The sequence below is a fragment of the Schistocerca gregaria genome, chromosome 2 (assembly GCF_023897955.1).
Source record: "Schistocerca gregaria isolate iqSchGreg1 chromosome 2, iqSchGreg1.2, whole genome shotgun sequence".
In the NCBI taxonomy this organism is placed as follows: Eukaryota; Metazoa; Arthropoda; class Insecta; order Orthoptera; family Acrididae; genus Schistocerca; species Schistocerca gregaria.
The window spans coordinates 631658735-631676910 of NC_064921.1; the positions used below are offsets into that span (position 1 = coordinate 631658735).

Below are 18176 nucleotides of genomic sequence, written 5' to 3' on the forward strand. Positions count from 1 at the left end.
ACAACACTTCCGAACATCGATAAAGAGACAATTAGGGACAGATGGGTGCAACTATGAGCGTTGGAAATATGCCCTTTCATTATTGTTGGGAGGGTGGGGGGTGGGGGGATATTAGCCTTTCAAAAGGAGTAATAGATATTGGTGCCAAGTACAGGACGGTGAGAGCACAAGAGATTTTGCCTTCCCCGAGAACTGTCCCTTGACATATGCAAGATATTGCTGACTGAGAAGTGAGATTTTGCCTTAGTTAAAGAAAGTAGTTTACCAGAAAGAGTGTTCGACGAGCGATTTTAGGACTGACAATTATCGCTAAATATTTTATCTGACTTCCACATCGACTAATATTGTATACTTCGATGTCAGGTTCTTCTTCTTCTTTCGCTTGTGCCTTTGTCCCTCAGTTTTCGCAGGGTCAGCACGGTTACAACGGATTTGGCATGGTTAATTTAAAGGGGTGGCTGGATGCCCTTCCTGTCGCCACCCCATACCCCCCTGGGACCGAATCAGAGAACCCAGCTGTCTGTGTCTAGTGTAAACCATGAAATACGGCGAACGTGTTTTAAATGTCTGCGAATCGTGTAACTGAGGCGGGATGTGGGGACTACCCCAGTGTTCACCTAGAGGGACGTGGAAAACCGCGGAAAAACCGCATCCAGGCTGGCCGGCACACCGGCCCATGTCGTTTATCGTCGGGGCGGAGTCGATCTGGGGCCAGCACGCCTACCCGAGTCCAGGAAGCAGCGCATTAGCGCTCTCAGCTACCCTGGAGGGTAGACTTCGATGTCACGTGTGAGCTGAGAAACAATGTACTCCACGCAACGAAGTTTCCCGACGTTTCAAAAACGAGTGAAAATATTCTTACATTGTTATATGAAAAACTGCCTGATATGGATATATCTCCTCAGAACCAAACAAAGTGACATATGTGACGGATCAAGGGGCGAACATAAAGAAAGCTCTTCAATACCACAAACGTCTGCTATCCGCAGTGCTCTGTAAAAACACAGCGTTGAGGGGCACACTACATGACAAGTTCCTCAGTGAAGAATTATCTGATATTTATGATTCCATCCACGTAGAACGTAGAGCAGTAGGATATACGTATAAAACGCTCCGGTCTGGTGGCAAAATTAAAAAAAAAAAATACATCGAGATGTTGAAACGAGATGGAATAGCGTTCACATGACGTTTTATTCGCCTCATTCACAGAAAAATGGAACTGAGAATTTCCTGTTAAAAAAATACCAAGCAAGAATTGGTATCTTTATACAGGCCTGACATAATAGGGGGCGGAGGGGGGGGGGGCGTAATTAAATTCGTTCAACCTTCCAAAGAGGCCATAAATGACCTGGAGGGTGGAACAGAACCGAGCCTGCCTTTTATGGTGCCGTGGGCATTTAGTTTAATAGATACGTGCCACAGTGAAGTTGGCAATGCAGTAGTTAAGTTGGCGAAAGGACGTGCAAGAATCTACCTAAAAAAGAATGCCGTTGACGAACTAGAGAATTCTCATTACATGGCCACAGTTTTTCAGCCATGTTTCCAGAAACTCTTAGCACTGAGTGAAGAGAAGAAGGAAAATATTTGTCAAATTTTTCGTCAGAAGATAAACAGTATAATCTTAAAAGAAGAGTAAGGATATCCAATTCCTTCTCTCGTAAAAAAGTTCCGAAACTTGCGTTCATCATCTTCTAAACCCAAAGATGAACATGCGAAATATTTGAACATGGGCGACCCAGGAAAAAAAACGTCAAGAACGGTTTGTCGTGGCGCAGGGACAATGCCTTTGCCTTCCCAAAATTCTTTAAAGCGACGAAAGAAGTCCTGTGCTTTCGCTCTATCAGAACTGGAAACGAAAGAAATTATAGCAGGACAAGCTTAATTGTATTCGAAAAGTGCTGCAGTATCAATCCAGAACGTGTCCATTACCTTTTTCTAACTCATAACTATAAGAGGGACAAGAAAATTATTTTATGAAGACAATCACTTCATACAAGATGGAACACAAAAAATCTTGCGTTAATGGCCTTCACTTGTATGATATAAATGTAATATAAAGGTTTGTATTCAGAAGTTTCTGTTAACAATAAATTCTTGAATTCCAGATACACAGACGTCATTTACTGTGTTACGTTATGTTTAATCTCTATTTCATTAACTAATTCCAAATGATCATTCATTACTGTATCAGTTTTAATCTTATTTTTCGTTTAAGTATAAAAAAAGTCATTTCTCCAATTAAACAGACATGAAATGGCTTAAAAAATATAGTTTGAATTGAAGACAGACGTTGACTGTGGATATTGTATCACAGACACAGTTCCTTGACTTTTCAGAGATGTCACTAAACCCGTCCAAAGATGTAAACAACCATACATGAGCTGCGCCTATTAGACGGAGGCGGCCGGCAGCCGATCAGTTCCGGCCACTCCAACAGGGAGGAGGTACATGGCTCGTGTTATCTGGAGTTCAACCATGCCTAGACGGTCAATACCGCTGTTCGATCGCGTCCGCAATGTTACTTTGTGCCAGAAAGTGCTCTCAACAAGGGAAGTGTCCAGCCGTCTCGGAGTGAACGAAAGTGGTGATGTTCTGACATAGAGGAGATACAGAGAGACAGGGACTGTCGATGACATGCCTCGATCAGACCGCCTAAGCACAACTAATGCAGTGGATGACCGCTACCTACTGTTTATGGCTAGGAGGAAGCCTGACAGCAACGCCACCATGTTGAATAATGCTTTTTGCGCAGCCACAGGACGCCGTGTTTCGACTCAAACTGTGTGCAATAGGTTGCATGATGCGCAACTTCACACCCGACGTCCATGGTGAGGTCCATCTTTGCAACCACGACACCATACAAGGCGGTACAGATGGGCCCAACATCATGCCGAATGAACCGCTCAGGAATGGCATCACGTTCTCTTCACCGATGAGTGTCGCATATGCCTTCAACTAGACAATCGTCGGAGACGTGTTTCGAGGCAACCCGATCAGGCTAAACGCCTTAGACACATTATCCAGCGAGTGCACCAAGGCGAAGGTTCCCTGATGTTTTGGAGTGGCATTATAGCCGATGTACGCCACTGGTGCTCATGAAAGCGCCGTAATGGCTGTATGATACGTGAATGCCATCCTCCGACCGATAGTGCAACCGTATCGCCAGAATATTGGCGAGGCATTCATCTTTATTTTCACGAGCAATAAAAAGGGTGGAAACGAAGTTTATGTTGATCTCTATTCCAATTTTCTGTACAGGTTCCGGAACTCTAGGAACCGAGGTGATGCAAAACTTTTTTTGGTCGGTGTATTACGAAGATGAAATAATAAATTCATCAAATGTGTACACATCGAACATGCTGTTTCCATCGCAGGTCTGTGATAGCCACACTTGTCCGATTTCCCTTCAGCTGCGAGTATGACCGAGTCGCCTCGCTCGTGAGCGCCTGTACTCGAGCCACGGGTTACTCGCTGCCTCACTCCCACGGAGCTTCTATGCTCATGAGCAACACGCCAGCCTGATGCGCGAACTGACCGACTCTGCTATATAATCACTTTATGTTTTTGACAGTTGTTGGGCATATAGTAGAATTATATCTGCTGAGATGAAACCATGTAAGAATTATTAACCGGCCTTTGCTGTGAATTAACACATCATTTCCATTAGTAGAAACTGGAAAAAAGACCAACCCTTACGCGAGTAACTGCATGAAAGGTACCTTTTTTTTAAAATTTCTCTCTAAAGTAACGCAACTTTACTTGCTGAAATTGGTCCATTTGGGCAAAAATCATACTGAACATCAGAGCATAGGCAATATCCCGTATGAGGCGAGGTCATTGGCATATCAACAAACACAACTGGTAGTCTTACCTGAAGATTAGCTGATCGAAAAGATTAACCACGCCGTAGATAAAATAGCGCAACCAGAAAGTTCTGAAAATAGCTTTCGCTAAACTAGGTTTGATGCCCTTCTGCTTCGCTGTGGCACGTTCTTCATCCCATGCTCTGAAACAAGATTAATAATTAATAAAGGCCGATTAAAATATGAATGGTGTTTGTCATTATGTGGCCACAGGTACGTGCGTAGCAGCTGAACCTACTTCTGCAGTCTGTCTCCCAGCTTATCCGTTGCGTCCTCGTCGAGCCTGTCGAACAGATCGTCTTCTGTCAGGTCTCCTTTCCATACCAGATCCCGCATCCACCTGAGACACAACATTTCCGTTTAATGGAAACATCGGGTGGAATAAGTTCTTACGTCGACAGAAACAACCAAAGATCACAAACTTATACTGTGTTCGGTATGCCGTATCACTCGAGAATGTCTAAAAGTCAGCCACGTTTCGCGTTTGAAGTTCTCGGCTGTACATCCAAGAACAGAGACATATCATTCTACTCCTTTGTAATCATATGCTCCGAGACACCTGAGTTTTGCAAGGAGTTAGTATTCAGATATCAAAGCCGGAAGTACGTGAAGGTACTGACCCTCAGGATATGAAGTTCTTTGACTAAGGCAGTTCTAGCCTACATCTATAGAAGCAGAAAGTACTGTACAATGAGCGTAAAACAAGACATAAGGAATTGCGAATGTTCATGTTTACACAGCGTTCCGCTTGTTCTGTAACATTATAAGGATTCAGCTGTATCCAATACTGCTGCATTAGAGAAATTATAAAGCATTGAAAATAGCTTGCTATAGCTATTTTTCTTTCACACTACTTTCGATCGGGCCTGCTCCTGCTGGATATCTTACAATTGTTACTATTTAAACTGCTTTCTACCTGTAGTGTAATATATTATAGCAGTAACGGATGTATTCATCTGCTTCTGTACAATGTATAATAAACACAGATAAAAGTATCATCTCTACTACATAATTATGTAGTAACAGCTTCCATGCAGTGTGTATCCGACAGTCTGTTGCATTCATCGAGGTACACGGTGAATTGCCAGTCACTGCACCAAGTGTTGATCCTCTGCAGATATTCTTCGTTTCACTAGCCATCTGCAGCTACAGCCGTCCTGCATACAACAGTATTTTACGCGAAAAGATTCAAGGGGCTTCCCAGTAGACTATTATACAAATCTCGCTCTTCCGAAAGGTCATGAAACAACAGCTGTTACTGTATCTGTATGGAGCAGGGATTCATGTATTTATAGTCTTATTTTATTTGCAATCCATTTCGCTGTTACATTGCATCACACTCATGCTCCGATATCAGACATATAATGATGACTACTTGGTCTTCACATGACCACCTGATATCCCAGAAGAACCTAAATGCAGCACTGAAACAGACTGCACATAAAATAATAATAAATACAATTCTGGATGTAATTCCCACCACAAAAGCTATTTCCAGATAAGCAACTAACTAATGCACCATTTTTTTTTAACGACGACAGTTTCACCATTCTGCCTCGAATTCTTCCAGGTTGTAAGGCCGTGGTCCATGGAAATCTTCTATCCCTGACGTTTCGTCCAAAGCTACGTTGGACATCTTCAGAGGTGCTCCTGGTTGTGCTAAGTCTTGCCGACTGTAGAGTCGAACGTCGAATACGGCCTAAATGTCGTGGAAAGTGGGCGTGGTCTGGATTTCACGTGATAGCAGAATAAAACTTGTCAAGGATAAAATACAACTATCGATCATAGTACATCAAATATAAAAATTTCTCATCAATTCTGTAGCGCCAATGTACATAAATCGCTGAGTTTCATAGCTGCGTCTTTTCTGTTAAAATTATCGCCATGTTTATATATTTCGATGGCTGTTCTACACAGCCGTGGATAATAGTTCGTTAGAGTACATAAAACTTCAGTTTCCGAAAATTTCACTACGAGATCACCCGACTTCAGAGCATGTTCCACCACGACTGACTTGTCTGTTTTAACTAGTCAGAAAGACTTTTATGTTCCTTCAAAAGTGTATGCAAACTTCTCTTTGTAGTTCCAATGTAGACCCTACCAAATGCACAGGGAATCGTGTGTACACCACTTGCAGACAGAGGGGGACGTTTATCCTTAACGGAACGACGTGCTTGGCCTATTTTCTTAGTTGGTCTGAAAATCGGTAGAACGTTGTTTCCTTAAAATTTTGCCGATTTGATCCGTTATTTTTTTATGAAGGGTAGAGAAACCGTGTTCTTCCATCGCTGTGTCCTATCGATATCCTTACGCCTCCTGTTATTCGTTCGCAAAACTCTATTTCCTTTCTAGAGTACCCATTCTTCTCAAAAGCCTGCTACAGATGTTTTAACTCGGAGTCTAGGTATTCCGGAGCACAAATCCTTTTAGCTCTGTCCATTATACTTTTAATTACACCTCTTCTCTGTTGTGGATGATGATTGGAATCCATATGCGAAAATCTGTCGGTACGTGTAACCTTTCGAAAGACTTAATGTTTCAAGCTGCCATCAGTCTGTCTCATAACGAAGACATCCACGGAGGATATTGCATTGTCTTTTTACATTTCCATGGTCAACTGGATTTTTGGATTTATACTATTTAAATAACAAAAGAATTCTTCTAAAGCTTTTTTTTCCATGTGACTAAAACACAAATGTACCATCCTCGTATCGATACCATCGACATCGTTTCTCATTCGCTTTTTCCTAGGCTAATTGTTCGAATTTTTCTATGTAAAAACTGGCGATCGTTGGACTCAATGGCCACACCAGTAACCTGCTCATAAAATTCATCTTCCCACTGGAACTGACTAGAGGTGAGACAGTGTCTAAAAGGGCACTCAAATTTGCTGGGAAAACATCCGCTATGTAAACCATAACTTCGTTATGCGGAATCATCGTAAATAAAGACATTATGTAAAAACTAACAAGAATATCCTCAGGAGCCAAAGTTAGTCCCTTCACTTTTTCAATGAAATGACAGGAGTCTCTAAAAAAAATGGTTCAAGTGGCTTTGAGCACTATGGGACTTAACATCTGTGGTCATCAGTCCCCTAGAACTTAGAACTACTTAAACCTAACTAACCTAAGGACATCACAAACATCCATGCCCGAGGCAGGATTCAAACCTGCGACCGTAGCGGTCACGCGGTTCCAGACTGAAGCGCCTAGAACCGCACGGCCGCACTGGCCGGCAGTCTTACATAAGAATCAGTTCGGCCAATATGCGGTTGTAAACAAGATGCCAGATATCTTTCTATTTGGTACGTTGGGGAATTAATAGCACTGACAATGGGTCTCAGAGGAAGGTTAATCTTATGAGTTTTAGGTAGGCCTCAACAAATCTTTCTTCTCCTCCTCTTGAATTGGTGCTATTAATTCCCCAACGTACCAAATAGCAAGATAAAAGTCTAGAGGACAGCGCTAAAAGGATTTGTGCGCCGAAATACCTGGACGCCGAGTTAAAACATCTGAAGCAGGCTTTTGAGAAGAATGGGTACTCTAGTAAGGAAGTAGAGTTTCGCGAACGAATAACAGGAGGCCTAAGGACAACGATAGGACACAGCGATGGAAGAACACGATTTCTCTACCCTTCATAAAAAAAGTAACGGATCAAATCTGCAAGATTTTAAGGAAACATGACGTTCGACCGATTTTCAGACCAACTAAGAAAATAGGCCAAGCACTTCGTTCCCTTAAGGATAAACGTCCTCCTCTGTCTGCAAGTGGTGCATACAAGATACCGTGTACATGTGGTAGGGTCTACATTGTAACTACAAAGAGAAGTTTGCATACACTTTTGAAGGAACATAAAAGTCTTTCTGACTAGATAAAACAGACAAGTCAGCCGTGGTGGAACATGCTCTGAAGTCGGGTGATCACGTAGTGAAATTTTCGGAAACTGAAGTTTTATGTACTCTAACGAACTATTATCCATGGCTATATAGAACAGCCATCGAAATACATAAACATGGCGATAATTTTAACAGAAAAGACGCAGCTATGAAACTCAGCGATTTATGTACATTGCCGCTACAGAATCGATGAGAAACTTTTATATTTGATGTATCCCTGACAAGGTTTGTCTCTGCTATCACGTGGAATCCGGACCACGCCCATTTTCCACGGTATTTAGGCCGTTCTTCGACGTTCGACTCGTCATTCGGCAAGATTTAGCACAACCAGGAGCACCTCTGAAGATGTCCAACGTAGCTTTGGACGAAACGTCAGGGATAGAAGATTTCCATAGACCACGGCCATACAACCCGGAAGAATTCTCGGCACCTGTAACATCCGGTCGTGAAAGCCTTCATTGTATGAGTTTCGCCATTGCCTCCATATAACTTACGTATCTGAAATCTCAAAATTGCAATCTCGGCTTTAAGCTTATCTCAAACGGTTTAATGTGAATTAAATCATCTTGATCTTTTAGATGTACACGTCCAACTTTATTTCTCAACTGGCTTCACTCATTAGAAGCATCATCACTGGAGGAAGAGCTGTGTAGTGAAAAATCAAAACGACGTTGACATCAAGCAGAATACAATCATATGTTCCACATTAATAAATGTAACGATGAAATGCATACAAACAATAAAACTGACTTCAGTGCGGTTCATACATAGCCCTACATGTACGAATCGCACTGTAGCCAGTTTTATTGTCGGTATGCACTTCATAGTGACATATAGTTATGTAGAACGTAAGATTGTATCCTGCTTGATGTCAACGTCGTTTTGATTTTTCACTGCACAGCTCTTCCTCCAGTGATGATGCTTCTAATGAGTGAAGCCAGTTGAGAAATAAAGTTGCAAATGTCCAGCTGAAAGCTCAAGATGTTTTATTTACTTCAAATATCTGACGGCTGTAAGCAGTTACTTTTACAAAGTTCTTTAAACAGTTTAGTTGCAGCTCTAGCCAAACCAGATGATACTGTTTTAAAGGCGAGATTAAGACAAAGATACGCAGTCAATCGCGAAAATGTTGTCGTTCAAAAAATTCAACGGTGCTGCGAAATCAAGTCTAATACAATTACAGTAACTATTTCTTTGTAAACCGCCCACGATGCTGAACAATTAGTCTGTTATTAAATTAAGTGTAAGGTCGGATACACTTATCTACAATAATAACAACACTGTTGTAATGATTTAGGATAAATGGCTGCAAATATTAACAGCGTATTTGCAGTAATGTCAGAAAAATTCAGTTTTTTGTTGGTAAGCATTTAGACGCTCAAAAGTTGGAACATTAATTGTAACATAATAAGTAGCTTTTCGAGGCCGCTGTGTCTCAGCAAGTGGTCTGTGAAATCTACTTCATGGATTCGTTGGAGTCACACATGAAAAGCATTACTGAACGAACACTAGTATGTTAGGAAGCAAAAATAGGAGATTAATACATTTTTAGCCATAGGAGCACAGAAAACATGGTGAGTGCTCACCACACGAAGAGTCTGGAGACGGGGTTCGCCGTCGCCTTTGGGTTGGGATTGGACTTGTAGATCTTGGCGCCCATATGGTGCTCGCACACCGCTCCCCGTCACCGTACAGAGCTGGCTGAGTGCTGCACGCTGGGTCACAGCGGTGGCGGCGGAGGTGACTCCTTCGTGCACTGGCTGCGCAGACAGGCAGCACGGATCGCTTTCGAGGCGTTCGCTCTTATCAGCGCTCCACGCGCGTGCTGAAGCTCTGCTGCGACTTGACCGTTATCTGTCTGCCGGACTCCTCAGTGGACGATCCCGTATTCAGGCTGGTGAGGTCTCGACGCCTTGCAACACACTGGGGGCTTCTGTAGAAACTGTTGTGGAATGTTCTGCGAGATAATCTAGTAGCCATTATTCGTTAAAAAATCAAATACTGGTCCTACCTCCCTGTTCCAAATAAAAAGTGAGAAAAGTATTCGTCGCATTAAAAAAGAATGAAATCTGACCATGTCTAAAGTGTTGCGTGACATACAGGAATGTTAAGTAAGAGAGATAATGCCGAAGTACTCTATATGGGTCCCGTCACATTAATATGAACACCGGCTATGTTCGACGTGAAAGTACAATTACCGCTCACAGACGGTGGCTGGCAACACCAACAGTCGAGGGGGTATAATACGTGTCGTTATGCGAAAATGAAGTCTGGGAGTTGTGTTATCTTCAGACTGTCGTAACTGACACGAAAATCGCCTACATAGCGTCACGTAATAAGTCTAAACATAAGGAACTTCGTGCCAGTGTAGAGCGTGGCCCTAATGATAGTTCTGAATCGTCGAAACGCAATGTTGAGATGCAGGTGTGGACACGACCTGAAAGCCAATTAAAAACAAAAGATTGCGGAAATGAAGCGACTTATCTCACACCCAAAAGTGTGTGAACATGGCTTTCTACACGTGTGTGGAACCATTTCCGAAACAATTAAGTTTGTTAACTGTTTGCGTGGTGGCGGTATCAGAAAACGGCGCCGAGGCAACGATGGTACCTCACGGGCTATATGAATGACAGAGAGGAACTACAGCAGCTAAGGTGTGCGGGAGAGCAGACTTGCAGCTGTTGAGCAACTGACCGCCCAGATGAACGAAGGGGCTACCAATCAACGACCGTTCAGCAAATGTTGCTGAGTATGGGCCTCTGCATCAAGCGCCTGGCTCATGCACCCACACTGACTGCCGTTCATCGGCGACGAAACATGGAATTTGTACCCCACTACTGCAGCTGGATGTCCGTTGAATAACAACAGGTGGCCTTTCCAGATTAATCACGTTTTATGCTCCACCAGACAGATGACCATTGGTGTGTACGGCGTAAAATGTCTGAAAGCAAACGCCATGCAACAATCGTCGAAAGGGTCCAGACCTGACGAGGGACCCCTACAGTATGCTGAATGTTCTCGTGGAATTCCGTGGGTGTCCTCGTCATTCTGAATGGCACAGTTCAGCAACACAAGTATGCTTCTATCGTTGGGGACCATGTCTATCCCTACGTGCAGCTTGTTTTCCCTCGTCACTATGGCATCTACCAACACGACACGCAATGTACGTGCGTGGCTCGAAGAGCACCAGGATGAGTTTACCGAACTCCCCCGGTCACCGAACTCCCCTGATTTAAGTCCAGTCGAGAACGTGTGGGACCACCTCGATCAGGGTGTCCGCGCCACGGATCCTCAACCGAGAAACCTGGTGAAGCCGGCTGCGGCATGGGAAATGGCATGGCTCCATATCCCTGTCGGTACCTTCCCAAATCTAATTGACTCTCTTCCTGCATGTTTCGCAGTTCCGTACCACTGAAGGTGGCTGTTCAAGCTTTTGACAAGTAGTCACATGAATGAGACTGCATGTCCGGAACACATCATAAAAATGTTGACAGAGGAACAGTGGCCGAACGAACTGTTACAGGAATACGGAGTATTGCAGTCATATATGTTCATAATACAGCAACCACTGGAGTAAGGATTCCGTAGATGACTTTCTGAACAATGTGTGCTCTCCATACGTGGACGTTCGATGTATTGGCGTCTGAAGAAGATGCAACTGAATCGTTGAAATTAGTAGCCTAAATAAAGCTTTTAAAACTAACAGGTGAAGGTATGTATTTCTATAAAAGTTGTACGTTGTGACGATGTTTCTCCTCAAAGCAAAAAATATTCACGGGAGAAATTTCTTGTGCTGGACTACGGGAAGTGGTACAATCATTCATTCGATACACTCGCGTTGTACAGAAATAGCTTCCAAAACTCTGTTCGGTCATTCTAATAAAGGTTATCAGTACTACTATCACGGTTCACTGGTGGTTTCTCCAAATCAAACAAATCAAATTCCTTCCTAGTGCAAATCAGTCCTCCATCTCTGATTAATTCTACGTCGACGTGTCGCTGAACTCCATGCTCCCTTTCATTCCTTCGTATTGTTTCAAACGAGCGCTACACAGTATAGTGGGAACCCTTTTTTTAGGCTACAAGAGCCAGTGAACAATAAAAACGCGCTGTGATATGTACTTTTAGCTTGGTAGGCTAAGAATAATAAAAATGCAGATTTTGAATCCCATTTCATAGATGATTTCATTTATACACCTGTATATTAAAATCTATAATCCGTAAATCCCTGGGAACCCTCCACAAACGTTTATTTTTGTGTATTGTCGGTATGTACCTTGTGTGTGAATTTTATGGTGATAGAAGCTTTAGAAAAGTCTTTAAATTGTTAAAATGATTAAATCTGCACTGGCGGCCACTCCCACCTTTCCCAAAGTTCAGGAAACTGGTTGCTTCAGTGGAATTTTTGTCAGTGTGAAGGCTATTTTCTTTCAATATCTTTGGCTGACATCTATATCTTTGCCGGAAAACTTTCTTGGGTGTAGTTTGTTTACCTTTTGACAATACTAACGCTTATTGGTAGGTGGAAGGTTGAATTCACAAACCTTTACGTGGAACTCAAGATTTATGCATAATGGGTGGTGAAAAAACTGTGTTTAGGAAACGGAGGTTTCATGGAAATCGGTTTACCTACAAAAAAAGGAAGCAGCTCGAAATGGAGAACATAAGCTCTCAGCTTCAGAATCGAAACTTGCGACAGGAGAATTGTACAGGTGCGTAAATGATGTTGATATGGATACTACTGGATTCACACTTACTGATTTAGAGATTCTCTGCCAGGCTAAAAAGTTTTCATGTTCGTGTGTTAGCTGTAAAAATACGGAACGCATGATTGTTGTTAAAGAAAGAAGAGTGGGAACAGCTTGTGATATTAAATTAATTTGTAATTCGAGAGGCTACGAATTTTTATTTTCGTACCGCAAAAAAAACAGATACTGGTACCTATGAAAGCAATTTTAGGTTATTATATGCTCTGAGATGTCTTGGACACGGCTGGGAAGGAGGTAATTTATTGTGTGTGTTTTTCTGAACATGTCTCCACCTTCTGCAAGGTTTGAAATATAACGAAATGTCTGATACTGTATTCGATACTGCCGAAGTTTCTATAAAGAAAGCTGTGGAGGAATTGGTGGAAATAAACCAAAAAGAAACAGATCCTGGGTTAGATATTCATGACAGTGAATCTCCTACAAATGTTACAGACCTGTATGTGTCTGTAGATGGATTGGGTTGTTTGGGGGAAGAGACCAAACAGCGAGGTCATCGGTCTCATCGGATTAGGGAAGTCAGCCGTGCCCTTTCAAAGGAACCATCCCGGCATTTGCCTGGAGGGATTTAGGGAAATCACGGAAAACCTAAATCAGGGTGGCCCGACGCGGGATTGAACCGTCATCCTCCAGAATGCGAGTCCAGTGTGCTAAACACTGCGCCACCTCGCTCGGTGTTTGTAGATGGGACCCAGGGTCACACATCTCTGTATGGAACTGCTATCGGTAATGACTCAGGTAAACTTTTAGATGTACAAACTGTCTAAATACTGTCACCAGTGTGCAACAAGGAAAATGTCTAACAATGAAGACAGCGATAAACTATGGCAAGAAAATCATGCAATAGCATGGTCTAAAAATTATAGTGGCTCAAGTGGGGGCATGGATGCTGCTACAGATATAAGGATGTTCTCCAGATCTGACGACCAGTATTGTGTTAGATATACTAAATACCTTGGTAATGGGGACTCCTCTTCCTTCAAAGCTATAACAGATAAAAATCCGTACAATACAATAGAAAAATTGGAATGTGTTGGCAGACTTCGTTGCTTGCTGAAAGAGAAGGTAAAGTACTTGAGGATGGAAAACGACTAGGAAAAGGCAGGCTTACTCTGAAAGAAATTGATTCTCTTCAGTTATTTTATGGGAGCGCTACCAGGAAAAACGCACATAATTTATAGGCAATGAGGCGTGCTGTGTGGGAAATTTCTTCCACAAACTATCCACCGACCAAACACAAAGCACAATCTGTGTCCTAAAGACGATTGGTGTAAGTTCAGCAACAGAAATGAGACGTATTCACATAAAAACTCATTACCAGTACCTGTTATGAATGCAATTAAGCCCACAATCATGTGTCTTGCAAACCCTGATTTATTGAGGAAGTGTCTTCACCGAAAGACACAAAATGCAAATAAAAGCCTCAGTAATTTAATTTGGATTAGATGCTCAAAAAAGACGTTCTGTTAACTTGAAGCACTCAAAATAGGTGTCTGTGATGCAGTTTTATATTACAATAACGGAAATAATGGCAGAACTGAAGAGCTAAAGACAGTTAGTATAGATCTTGGTGTGTTTACAACAAAATCATTTTAGAATGAGATTTTCACGCTGCAGCGGAGTGTGCGCTGATATGAAACTTCCTGGCAGATTAAAACTGTGTGCCCGAAAGGCAAAGGTCCCGAGTTCGAGTCTCGGTCAGGCACACAGTTTTAATCTGCCAGGAAGTTTCAAAATCATTTTACACCATCGACGAGAATAGGGCTAAGAAACCTAATATATCAGTGTCTTATCTGCAGATACAGGTCACGGAAATTCAAAGAGGAGAGAAGAGAAACCTGTAGAATGAGGAGTATCAGTATGTAGGATTTTAAAATTCAGGTAAGCTTATTACATGTGGAAGTATGAGAAGAAAATCTTTGAACCTTATTTTCTCTGTTTTACATTTTTTACTTTATTCGAAGCCTTTTCTCAAAAATTATATGTGCTACTGCTATGAAATTTCCAGGAACCGTTCGCAACATATTGCTATCCTACTGGAACTAAAAGATACGAGATACTGCAATTACATTCAGATTTTTAGATGACTATATGTAGAAAAAGAAGTTAATTTTGTATGTGCAAAATTAAAAACTCTGTTAATGATACAGTTTGTACCATAAATTAATAACTGTAGTTCAGTGGTCTTACAACATTCTCAGGACACTACAATAAAATTCTCAGATTAATTGCATGAGTAGAATTTGATTTACGGCTTTTTATAAAAAAAGACAATAAAAAAGTCATACTTCTGTCAAAATATTAATCCTGCCTATTTTATTATATTTTTCCGTTAAAACAGAGCTCTTTTGCTGTACACATGCAAAATTCTAGATTTGTAAAATCATAAATAAGGCTGTAATGATTTTTTAAATAAATGTTTACATTTTCCGTTACATCCCCCTTAAAACGATTAGTGAACTTATTGAAATGTTATTTAGTATTGCCCTTAACCAAGAACGCTACAGTTCCGACTGAGCGTATGTTCGTTTTATAACTTTGCTCTTGTCCGCAGATGGTGGTCGTGCGGTAGCGTTCTCGCTTCCCGCGCCCCGGTTCCCAGGTTCGATTCCCGGCGGGGTCAGGGATTTTCTCTACCTCGTGATGACTGGGTGTTGTGTGATGTCCTTAGGTTAGATAGGTTTAAGTAGTTCTAAGTTCTAGGGGACTGATGACCATAGATGTTAAGTCCCATAGTGCTCAGAGCCATTTGAACCATTTTTAACGTTGCTCAGAGAAACCACCGCAATAGGGGCCTAAATAAAAATCTCCTGGAAAAATTACGTTACGAGTACAAAAGTCATAGCTGGGCTCCTAGATTTAGCATCTCACTGCAGTGAAATATCCAGACACTGCTGTCTTCAGTTACAAAACAATTACAGAGAAAAAGTCAATCAAAGCCATTAAATAATTGTAGCACAGCGAACCATCCAAAGGCTGAAAACTATGTAAAGTTATTAGGAAATAAGTCAAGTGCCCAAAACGCTTCGCAAAATAAACCATTATTATTAAATGGAAATTGAAGGTAGAGGGGAATGAACGGAAAGGGGACAATTACTGATGTCAGCGGCGAAAGAAGAGACCATACATTCATGTAAATCATAAATAACTGATCTGAAAACATATTCTTGCAACAACATTACAGTCTTTGCACCTCGTAGAACTAACTGCACTAACAGTTTGAATAATAGTGAACGAGACATTCAATCGTCCTGATCTGGTGCAGTAACTACACTCCTGGAAATGGAAAAAAGAACACATTGACACCGGTGTGTCAGACCCACCATACTTGCTCCGGACACTGCGAGAGGGCTGTACAAGCAATGTTCACACGCACAGCACAGCGGACACACCAGGAACCGCTGTGTTGGCCGTCGAATGGCGCTAGCTGCGCAGCATTTGTGCACCGCCGCCGTCAGTGTCAGCCAGTTTGCCGTGGCATACGGAGCTCCATCGCAGTCTTTAACACTGGTAGCATTCCGCGACAGCGTGGTCGTGAACCGTATGTGCAGTTGACGGACTTTGAGCGAGGGCGTATAGTGGGCATGCGGGAGGCCGGGTGGACGTACCGCCGAATTGCTCAACACGTGGGGCGTGAGGTCTCCACAATACATCGATGTTGTCGCCAGTGGCCGGCGGAAGGTGCACGTGCCCGTCGACCTGGGACCGTACCGCAGCGACGCAAGGATGCACGCCAAGACCGTAGGATCCTACGCAGTGCCGTAGGGGACCGCACCGCCACTTCCCACCATATTAGGGACACTGTTGCTCCTGGGGCATCGGCGAGGACCATTCGCAACCGTCTCCATGAAGCTGGACTACGGTCCCGCACACCGTTAGGCCGTCTTCCGGTCACGCCCCAACATCGTGCAGCCCGCCTCCAGTGGTGTCGCGACAGGCGTGAATGGAGGGACGAATGGAGACGTGTCGTCTTCAGCGATGAGAGTCGCTTCTGCCTTGGTGCCAATGATGGTCGTATGCGTGTTTGGCGCCGTGCAGGTGAGCGCCACAATCAGGACTGCATACGACCGAGGCACACAGGGCCAACACCCGGCATCATGGTGTGGGGAGCGATCTCCTACACTGGCCGTACACCTCTGGTGATCGTCGAGGGGACACGGTACGTCCAAACCGTCATCGAACCCATCGTTCTACCATTCCTAGACCGGCAAGGGAACTTGCTGTTCCAACAGGACAATGCACGTCCGCATGTATCCCGTGCCACCCAACGTGCTCTAGAAGGTGTAAGCCAACTACCCTGGCCAGCAAGATCTCCGGATCTGTCCCCCATTGAGCATGTTTGGGACTGGATGAAGCGTCGTCTCACGCGGTCTGCATGTCCAGCACGAACGCTGGTCCAACTGAGGCGCCAGGTGGAAATGGCATGGCAAGCCGTTCCACAGGACTACATCCAGCATCTCTACGATCGTCTCCATGGGAGAATAGCAGCCTGCATTGCTGCGAAAGGTGGATATACACTGTAGTAGTGCCGACATTGTGCATGCTCTGTTGCCTGTGTCGATGTACCTGTAGTTCTGTCAGTGTGATCATGTGATGCATCTGACCCCAGGAATGTGTCAATAAAGTTTCCCCTTCCTGGGACAATGAATTCACGGTGTTCTTATTTCAATTTCCAGGAGTGTATAAAGAAGTCAGTCCAGAATGGACAGTGCACAAAAGCTGCCCTCTTTCACTTTTGAATGCTGCCGTTAGAAAACCTCAGGAGATAGGTTTATGCAACGTCCCTCGTTCCGTAGCGAGTGTTCCGCGTTCCGCCCCACCCATGTTTATTTCCCCGGAATACGACGATGCAGAACCTGACATGCAACAGATATCCACACTGTTGCTAATTAAATTATCTTTTCCCACTTGATACCCGCCTCTCAAGACTCAACAACCATTTAAGATTTTCTATCTTCCCTTTTACATTTTAAATTAATAGTTTAGGAAGGAATCAAAGACTTTTATGCATTCTGGAGCAGCAACGAAATTTCACTAAAATGTAACCTGTAACCCAAACCAAGACTTGAATAACAAACTTTGTCAGCATTCCATCTCCCGAGAATGTTGGTCCAGAAAGATATAGAGGAGGATGTCTATGAAACTGTTGAATAGGCTTCCAGCGTAGAGACGATTTAGAGAGTCGTGCTTGGATATCAAATTGGTTACTAGCTTGCATTCCAGCTCGATTCCAGGTCCGCCACATACTTTTCGTCTGTCACGAAGTATTATTATCGTATGTACGCACTATTATAGACTGTAATGCGGGAAACAAGTCAACGAAAAACTCAGAGAATTCAATAGACACATTTACTATTAATAGACTATGCGAAAAATTCTGATAAAATCAATAAAGAAAAGCGATGTGAGATAATTAAGGAAAGAAAAATACCTAAATACATAATAAAGACAGTAGAAATCATGTACCAAGAATCAGAAAACGATCAGGAAATGGACAAATCCAAGACTAGGGCAAATTTGGGAGTAAAACAAGGATACCGTTTGTCTCTGATTCTTTTTAATATTTGTACGCTGAGGTGCCAAAGGACCGTGGGTACCTCCTAATATCTTATAGGATCTCCATTTGTCCAGCGTAGTGCAGCAGCTCGGAGC

The 18176-nt window shown here is 42.9% G+C and overlaps 1 protein-coding gene across 1 annotated transcript in view; it reads right to left on the reverse strand.

Annotated features, from left to right (window-relative positions):
* The window catches only part of LOC126335905 (ATP-binding cassette sub-family C member 4-like), a 221127-nt gene extending 211706 nt beyond the window's left edge, over window positions 1–9421 (reverse strand). Inside the window, exons 1-3 of the mRNA XM_049999378.1 lie at window positions 9345–9421; window positions 4102–4203; window positions 3872–4006 (exon numbers count right to left, since the gene is read on the reverse strand). Of these exons, the coding sequence (XP_049855335.1) occupies window positions 3872–4006; window positions 4102–4203; window positions 9345–9418 (311 nt within the window). The 5' untranslated portion in view covers window positions 9419–9421. The remainder of the gene's footprint in view (window positions 1–3871; window positions 4007–4101; window positions 4204–9344) is intronic.
* Window positions 9422–18176: the final 8755 nt, after the last annotated feature.